Source organism: Dendroctonus ponderosae, unplaced genomic scaffold, assembly GCF_020466585.1.
Source record: "Dendroctonus ponderosae isolate FM_Combo_2020 unplaced genomic scaffold, Dpon_F_20191213v2 Dpon_F_20191213_11, whole genome shotgun sequence".
In the NCBI taxonomy this organism is placed as follows: domain Eukaryota; kingdom Metazoa; phylum Arthropoda; class Insecta; order Coleoptera; family Curculionidae; genus Dendroctonus; species Dendroctonus ponderosae.
Genome location: NW_026017213.1, coordinates 4,290,864 through 4,300,236, shown reverse-complemented (window position 1 = coordinate 4,300,236; position 9,373 = coordinate 4,290,864). Strand labels below are relative to the sequence as shown.

General features: G+C 37.9%; 1 protein-coding gene across 1 annotated transcript in view; it reads right to left on the bottom strand.

The window, feature by feature from the left end:
- LOC109534741 (hydroxysteroid dehydrogenase-like protein 1) overlaps nucleotides 1–5,449 on the bottom strand; it is a 7,990-nt gene extending 2,541 nt beyond the window's left edge. Inside the window, exons 1-4 of the mRNA XM_019900512.2 lie at nucleotides 5,157–5,449; nucleotides 4,149–4,329; nucleotides 975–1,097; nucleotides 813–923 (exon numbers count right to left, since the gene is read on the bottom strand). Of these exons, the coding sequence (XP_019756071.2) occupies nucleotides 813–923; nucleotides 975–1,097; nucleotides 4,149–4,323 (409 nt within the window). The 5' untranslated portion in view covers nucleotides 4,324–4,329; nucleotides 5,157–5,449. The remainder of the gene's footprint in view (nucleotides 1–812; nucleotides 924–974; nucleotides 1,098–4,148; nucleotides 4,330–5,156) is intronic.
- Between the last annotated feature and the right edge of the window lie 3,924 nt (nucleotides 5,450–9,373).

Below are 9,373 nucleotides of genomic sequence, written 5' to 3'. Positions count from 1 at the left end.
TCAGAATGACTAGTTACACAGATATGAAACTTCCAAAAATACAAAATCGAACAAGAAGTGGATTAAATGGCTTAAATGGCCCCAAAATAGGTAAACTCTAAATGAGTGAATATTCATAGAACAACGATTTTCCGCAGCAAACACCACTAAGAAAAAGTGTTAGTAAAAATATTATCTACAAGGTAAGCAAAGTGAAAATAATCCGCCGTAATAGTGACAGAACTAGCAAATGACGCAATAATAAGTATCTACACCATCTAGATTATTTTAATGTCTGTAAAATATTTTTAAAAAATTCTAATCAGGTATTATGTATGTAAATAAGTAAATTTTAGTAAATTACTTACCTAGCTTATTTTTCGTCTTGTTTTGGAACTAAACGCTAAATATAGAACAAGTTACTTTTTTCGCGAGGAGCCGGATAATTGAGCGATCGATCGGTTTTCGACAATATTGTTTCGCCGGGATGAATGTGGGCTTTGAAGAACCCCACGTCGTACGAGGAGTTCCGAGAAATTTTTTAAATTATAATACCGCATCGGCGCCTTTTGACTTTTGACGCCGTCGTGCATCAATGAAATTTAAAAACTGCCTCCAAACTGAGTAATTGGAAATTGTTTAATATTAGTGTTTTTTCGCCATATTTCCCGTTGAAGTAACCGACTTGTCGATGTTCGGTTAACAATTAATTACCATTATTCGATCATCCGGCGCGGTTTCACATGGCTTATGAAAAAGTGATTTTCTCTTTAAATTGTGCAATCAGAGTCCAATTAGTGCTTTTGCACACATCGAGGCGGCTTTGTTCTTACCGAGAATTCCCACATGCACGGTTCCTACCGCCTCTTTGACCGCATCCACGGCCTTTTTGCCCAAGGAGAAATCCGCTTGGATAATCTTGGTCTTCACGTGATGAAGACTTTCTGGAAATTCATTGATTGAGTGAATTGTCGGGAATGCGCGCACTTACCAACCGATTTCCTTTTGAGTTCGGCTCAGCTTTTCCAGGCTTCGGCTCACCAGGATCACGTTCACTCCTCTTTTAGCCAGCTCGAATGCGTAGGCTTTTCCAATACCGTCAGTTGAACCAGTAATTACTAAAAAATTAAGAATTTCATTAATACGAGAGGGTACAAATGTGATCTGCTATTCTCAGGCCCTTTAGGATGGCGTAAAACATGGGGAAATAAGGTGCAGGTTTCGGGAGTGTTGTTTTCAGGCTCAACCCACTTATATCAGCAATTTTCCATTAATCATCATTGTGCAATATATACAATTTTTAGGTTCTTGTGGGAGTTTCACTTTTTTTGCCAATGGTTCCTAAACAGATCTTCCTTTGTGTGATTTCTCTCGGTCCTCATTGGAAATTATTGCCTACTCTACCATTACAAAATTTGCATTTATTATTGCAATATTTCATTCCATTAAGCAATTTTGCCACATCCAATGGGTTTCAGCGCTCGTTCTTCTACTGATGTGTGTTATTGTCGGTAGGTGAATGGCAAAACATTTATTACCAGTAAAGTTCAAGTTGGTTATTATTAACAAATTATTCATGCATATTTGCCTTTTCAGTGTTGGTGTTCTTGGTTGGGGATTGTTTGTTCCAGATTTTCTATACCTGGACGGTCTTAAGGAAGTTTTTTAGTCATGTCATTTCAATTACGCGATATTTGGCCTCTGCTCGATTACGATCGTGTAATTTCACACACAAACCATGTTTTCCCCACAAGTATCGTTCGTTGCTTACTTATACTAATTGCCGTTTAATTGCCTCTAATTGTTGTAACAATTGTTTTTTATTTATAGCAAAAAGATCGCTTTTGTGCCATTTTTTAAGGGACATTTACTCGATAATCTGCTGGCAGTTTTGGAAAACTCGCTCTTTCCGAAACCGTTTCTTCTGTTTGTTGGTAGAGCTGGAAACGTTCATGTGATGGCATTGTGTAGTCTAAAGTTGGTTGTTTCAATGCTGAAAGTTTGGCTTTTGTGCCTTTATTGGGGATTTTTCAAGAAATTTTTCGTATTGTCAGTTTTGTTAAATCGCAACTTTGCCTTGCCGCACTGGGTGTTCTGAATGTTGAATGAATTTTTTGGAAATCGACTATCAAAAGACAGATTTGGGAGCGTTTTCTTCGCAACGAATTTCTTCTAAGGCATTTGAAGTACACAAGGTTTACTTTTTTCGGAATTGTCCCTGTTTCTCCATTTTGAGTCGAAATCCAAAAAAAAATATTTGAAAAAACGCCTTTTGCAATGAATATATTGGCTGTGAATAAAGTAAGTGAAGTGAATTTATTTTGTTCAAATTGAGAGGTTTGTTTGTGCGCCGACTTTTGGAGGTTTTTTGAAAAGTCGAAACTTCAAATTGGTTTATTGAAGAACTGGAACTTTGACAAGATTAATTCTCTATCTTTTTTAAATTTGGATACATTTTTTCCTGTGAGTTACTTTTTGCTACCATTCTTGAAACTGAAAGCTGTGAAAGCCCAGTGAAGAATTTTTTGAGAACGTTTTGAAGCTGTTTCATTCGCTTCACAAGCATTTGGGCTGTGCAAACTTCCTTTTTCAAGATTGCTTTAGTTGAATAATATGAAAAGGTAAAAGCTTGCCATTAACAGCGTTTTATAGAGCAAGGTTGGAGTCTCGAAAGTTTCGTTTTTCTGTGATCGTCAGGGCTTTTTTAAGATTTTTTGAATTTGCAATTGCAAGCTTCCTACTTTAAGGTTGCGTTAGTTGATTATCCTAAGAGGTAAAAGCTTGCGATTAACAACGTCTTGTAGGGCAAGAGGCGTTGTTCTGTGATTTTCAGAGTTTTTTTGGAATTTTTTTGAGTTTGGCTCAGTTTATCGGCAACAAGGCGTGCAAACTTCTCTCTTTAAAAGTACTTCAGTTCAACATCTAAAGAAATAAAAAAAATCATTAACAGCGTCTTGTAGAGCAAGGTAAGCAGTGTATGAGCGCTGAAATTTTCGCTTTATGTGATTTTCAGCATTTTGTTGTGAATTTTTTGAGTTCAGCTTAGTTTGTCGGCAACACGGCGCGAATACTTTCTTTCTTAAGACCGCTTTAGTTAATAATCCGAAGGCAGAAAAGCTTGCGATTAACAGCCTTTATTGTAGAGCGAAGTCAGTTGTATGAACCTTGAAAGTTTCGGTTGTATGCCATCATTAGGAATAGGTGGGCCATTTTTTTTATTTCGCTCATTGTTTGGCAACATGGTGTGCAAACTTTGCTCTTCAAAATTGAGTTCTTTGAGGTAAAGGATTGGCATTGGTAACCTGTTGTTGAAAAAAGTTGCTTCTACGAGCCCCGAAAGTTTCGGTTTTGTGGCCTCATCAGGGATTTTTTGACATGTTTCAACAATTCGGTTCATTTCGTTGGCGACAAGGCTCATTAAAATTTCATTTTTTCAGATAAAAGATTGGTATTAGCAACCTTTTGCAGAGAAACGTCAGTTGCTTGGGGCCTGAAAGTTTGGCTTTTCTATCATCATCATCATCAGGGATTTTTAGAGAAATTTATTCTGTAACACTTCTCTCTGCACTGTTGCGTTCTTGGAACACTAGAGGAAATAAATGGTTGTCAATAGAAAAATGTTGAATTGGGAAAGTCGTGGTACCCCCCAAAGTTTCGCTTTCGGGTCATCATCAGAGATTTTTTGGGATTTTTGACTATTGCTCACAGCCAAGCATTGAATGAGTTGCCAGAAGAGTCATAGACACTTTGCAAGTTATGTGAACCTTGTTTCTCTTTTGGGCCATCGTCGGGGAATTGAAGTTGAACTGGTGCAGACTTCTAATTAGAGCTTAGTGTTTTTTTTGTAAAGACGCAAAAGGCTTCAAATTTACTTAGTTTCCACTTTGTGCCTTTTTGTCAAAGAACACTTGTTAGATAATCGCAAGCATTTTGCCAAAAAAACACAAATTTACTGCTTTCCTTTTTGAAAGCACAGTCAGTTAGTGCGTAAGTAGACCGGCGAATTTCCATTTTGATTTGCATTTATTAACGCGCGAGAAATAATTCATGCAAGCATTAACAATATCAGCACTTTGAAGTTCAAAGTCCGCGCGCGTACAGGCCAAATAGAAACGAATCTGCAGCAAAAAAACTGATTGATAATTTTTTTCAAATTGCAGCCAACTTACATGCCCATGCCCCGTATTTGCGAGCCAACGCGTTCTCTTCGTTGGGTAGAAACAATGGGGCGAGCACGGCCCTGGCCACCTGCAGCAGACTCCAGATCAGATCCAGGAAGAAGAACAGGATGGTAAGCGCGCCAACGGCCAGCAGGAGGAGGGTAAGTACCGAAAACTCCATCATTCAGCCCTGGAAATTAGTCAATTTGCTTATTATCTACGTGTGGCAGCTCGTTGGTTTCATTGATTGCCACACACTCTGCGCTTGGTCAACCTTGATCACATATCCATAAAGCTGGCCACCGGTTTCAGCATGTCTTTGGGTGGTTTTTCTTCTAAAAGTAGGTGAAGGTGAGAGAGCGCTGCTGAAGAATTGCAGTTCGATTCTACGTTTGTACAAAGATTCTATGTTTGCTAGACTATTGGCGCAACAAGTAGCCAACTATTAAAGGCGGAGGTTTCTCCCTGGGGCGTGTTTGATGATGAACACCAGGAGCCACTTTATGAGCGACTGAAACATGTTCTGCCATGCATAAAGCTGCATGAGTTGCAATTGTTATTGCGCGCTTTTTTCGTTCGGACGTTAATTGGACATGGAGTGGGTTTCAAAATCCATTCGAATTTCGACTGGGAAGGTTAAACTCGGTCGGATATGGAACAATTATCGGTAACTAAATATGAAGAAATTGGCCAACTAATGGTAAAGCAGTGGAAAAATGCAAAATCAATTATTAGCATTAATGTTGGTCTGGCGGGTTAACAAAGCGCGTTGTGAAATTTTTGTGGGTTTTTTTCGAAATTTGCCGCTCCAGTCTGCGACAACGTTAGCTTCAATTGAAATTGCCCAACTTGTTCGGTGTCTTGAACTTTGATTTAATGCAAGAACAAGAGCGTTTAACTGGTCTCGTTGACCATTCGTGTTTTGTAATAGTGAGTTCTGTCTGAAACAGTTCACTGGAAAAAACTCCAGTCGATTTCTTAAGACGGACTTTCAGTTGCTTTTAGCGCAGTACTTACTGTTTGATGCTTTTAAATCCTCTTAAACACTGTTCACATGCAACACACTGCTTCTAAAACATTGCGTCCCGATCGAGCCCACTTTGCGCCTTATCGTACTGATAAAACAGCACTTTTGAAAATTACTGTACACAATCGGTGACTATAGTAGATTAACCTCCCTACTACTCCTACTTGGAGCTTATTGTAGTCGTACTTTCGATTCAGGCGGTTCAGTTGGGATCTTTATTGTTTATGCCGCCGGAATTGTTGATACCGCAAATCCGAGTTGATGGGGAGGAAGAAGAAGAGTGGCTGTGAAACGTTGACGATGAATGGTTTATTAATGCGGCTAAGAACCATGACCTCATTTCGGCTGGATTTGTTGTTGGTCCATGTTTTTCACCCTTCTATTGACGTAATAATAATAATAATAATAACTTGAAATGTTCGTGTATTTTTTGCAAGGCGCAAACATGCATCAGGACGCACGAACGTCCATAAATGCACTTCTGGAGCCAATTAACGCGGTTTTTCCTTTAAATGATCTCCGCTTTCGGAGTACTGTTTATTGCTCAACATCAACCTAATCATTCAGTTGATTGAACCGTTTTTATCGGGGTTTCAATGCGTCAATCTACGCACTTTGAAATGAAAATGCTTTTGTTTTGTGAAAAGCGTCAATTCTTTCAACTGCGGTTTCAAAATTTGGATTTGTACTGGAAATTGAGTGTAATTTCAACTCTTTGATGATTGTTTTGGATTAAAACTGGCATTAATTTGCTCGTTTTTCTAGCAAAAGTCGAAAATCTTTGTGAAATATGTTAAATATTTAGTGGCTGAGACATAAAGTGGCAAATATTCCTGCTAAACTTGAAATTTGATCAATAAGTTCATTGGAGGTTTGTTAGCAGTTGAAAACGGTACATTTATATACGGAAAATGCTTTCTACTTGAAGACTTTACTGAAAAATCCCGAAATATTTCCACCAAATTTGGAAAAATCTCATGTTTTCACTATAACCGACGAATTTTCCATGCAAAGTTTAAAAACTATAAACTACAGCTGAATTATTCAGGTTTTTGAATCGACAAGTGACAACAAAGTTAAACTTTCGTGGCAATCGCTTGAAACTTCTGGGTTCTTCGAGCTTTTGGCCAGTCGTAAAATGTGTGAAAACACTCCGCATAAGAAAACATAATCCTTAGAAAAAAAATCTGCACTAGTTGAAAAACTTGGCAAACATTTCCTGATGATGGCACAAAAGTGAAACTTTCATGGTTCTCATAGCAACCCTTGCAAAGGGGTTTTGCATGAAAGCTCTTATATTCTGTGGCATTCAAGTGATGATAGCATAGATAGCATTCAGTGCTTGCTGCAAAAAAGTAGTCAAATTCGAAAAATCCTCAAAAACCGCTGATGATGACCCAGGAGCGAAAATCTCGGGTGTTACAAGTGACTGCCCTTCAACATTTTGTTATCAGGTAGGAAAATTAAAAAAAAATCAATAAAAATTCCTGATGATGTGAGAACAGCGAAACGTTCAGGATTCATTCAACCGACTGTGATTTACAACAGCCTATTCATGCCACATTTGCATCAGTATAATAATAATAATTTCATTTTGAACGTATTTTCCATGCAAATTTGTATTATTTATGAAAGGAAATGTGGCAAAAGAGTTAAGCTTTCGAGAACATCGCTTGAAAGTTTTGAGTTTTTCGGGCTTTTGTCGTGTAAAGGAGCTTGTAACATTTCTTAACAAAAGAGCGCAAAGTCGAAATTTGTCAAATTTTTACAGATAAGTTCAGCGGGCACATTTTAAGCCTTCTTGTCTGTATAAATAAGAACCTAAACTCGAAACATCAAAACGATTTTTGGAAAAGTCTTGTCCTTAAAAAATTGCACTAGTTCAAAAATCCGCAAAAATTCTTTGATGATGGCACCAAAGAGAAACTTTGAATATTTTCATCACTTGAAAAGTGCCTTTGTAGGAAAGCTTTTTCGTTTTGTCCTGCAATCAACTGATTTAATGCTGGCAAAATAGTAGTCAAATTCGAAAAATCCTCAAAAAATCTTTGATGATGACCCAAGAGCGAAACTTTCGGGGGTCTTAAAACTGCATTTGCCTTTGAACCTTTTGCGGTTAGCAAACAATTATTCATTTTTCTGTTCGAAGAACGCAATAGTAAAGAGAAAAGTTTGAGAGAAAAACTTCGAAAGATTCTTCAAAAATCCCTGATGATGCCAGAGAAGCGAAACTGTTAGGATTCATACAACCGACTTTGATCAACAACGGCTTACTAACGCCAAACTGTTAAATCAAAGAATTTAATTTTGAAGAGACGTTTGCACGCGTTGTTGCCGACAAAATGTATCAAAGTTTAAAAAAGTCTCAAAAAATCGCTGAGGATGACACAAAACCGAAACTTTCAGAGCTCATACAACTGACTTTCCTCTACCAGATGCTGTAATGCGCAAGATTCTATCTCTTCCAGCATTCAATAAAATCAATTTTGCAGAAAGTGGCGCAGTCTGCCGACAAAATGGGTCAACTTCGAAAAATCCTCAAAAAAACCTTGAAGTTGACATAGAAACGAAACTGGCTGGTTTTCTTAAACTGACTTAAATTTTTTAGTTAGTTAGCGGAATGTAAACTGGATCAATTTATCAGTATTATTCTGGCGAAAAAGTTGTGAATTTGACTTAGGGAAGTTATTGACGATTTCATTGTCTTCTCGATAAAAGCTTCGTCGTTGGTTTGGATCAAAAAATTAAAAAAGCCTTCTAAAGGCCACATTTCTCCCTCTTCAATTTTATTAATTATTGACAAATTGCCGTAATATTTGGCCTCAGTTTATCAAAGAACGATTCACCGACATCCGCCTCATTGTGCTCGAGTCGCGTTCTTATTTTTGGGATTCTGATTTATTAAGCAAATATTTTTTATTATTGACTGTTTATCACTCTCAGATATAATAAGTCTTCGCTTATTTGCTTTTGATCACGTTTCGTTTTCCGCGTTCATTTATTAGGAAACGCAGGGTTTGTTTTGATGTTTTATACATCGAAGATCATCACCGCTAATCGGCTCATGGCCAGTGAAATATTTGTAGTTTTGTCAATTTCATGAAAATTCATAGCGGGCAAAAGTCGGTAAATATTGAACTGTTGACAACGTTGTTGTTTGGGATAGGGTTTGATGCGATTGCAAGCGAAACGTCGACGGTGGTTTTGATCTGAGGCATTTGGGAAAAGTGTTCCAAACTGAAAAGTTATCAGTCAACTGAACTTTTGATGGTTGTCTGACCAAAGGCATCACAAAATGCAAATTTTCACCCCTGAGTCAACCGAGTCTTCTCTTTGCAATGAGCTATTGGAAAATTTTCCGAACAATTGCAACTTTCAGCATTTATACAGGCGACTTTTGTCTTCGAAATGAGCTGAAAATCAACCTTCCAGCTGCTATGGCTTGTGTCTGAGGCTTTTTGAAAAAATGTGCTGTAAAAATATCTTAAGCTGAAAAATCCACACTCAAGTTATGGTTTGATGATCCCGCAAAGTTTTTCCATATACCTATGGCCCAAAAATCAAATTTCTCGAACTCGTTCAGCCGAGTTTTCTCCCTACAATGAGCTGAAATGAACTTTAAAGCTGCCTTTTTGGAAAGATGCCCACAAAAAAGCCTAAATCCAGAATTCGAATTTCAGCTCAGTGTGCAAAATTTCTGGAAATTGCAACTAAATGCAGGAAAAATTTGGAAATTTTGCCGTTGGTACGTTTTCTGTATAAAACGAACCGGAAGCCAACTATTTAGCTGCCATGGTTGGTGTGTGAGGCATTTTGGAAAAATGTCCTGCAAAAAGCTCCTAAATGACCAGGCAAAGTTAGACTAAATGCACCCAGATATTCAAAATTTCCTGACTTGTTCTACCGAGTTCGCTCCTTACAATGAACTAAAAGGAAAGTTTCCACTTGCCTTAGTTTCATTGGGGAGCCCTTTGGAAAAATTGCTGGGAAAACTTTAAAACAAGCCGCTTTGGGAATTTAATGTTCAAATTTGTTCGTCGAGTTGGACTTTTCGTGAACGTTTTCGGTTTCGTTTCCGCAGCCTCATAAATAAAAATCCCATGAAGTAACCGATTTGACTTTCACCAGACACGTGAAAATGATCAATTTTAAAGAGCGCAGATTGGATATGGGCGTTTTTTGCGCGACAAATGAAGCAAGCTGGACG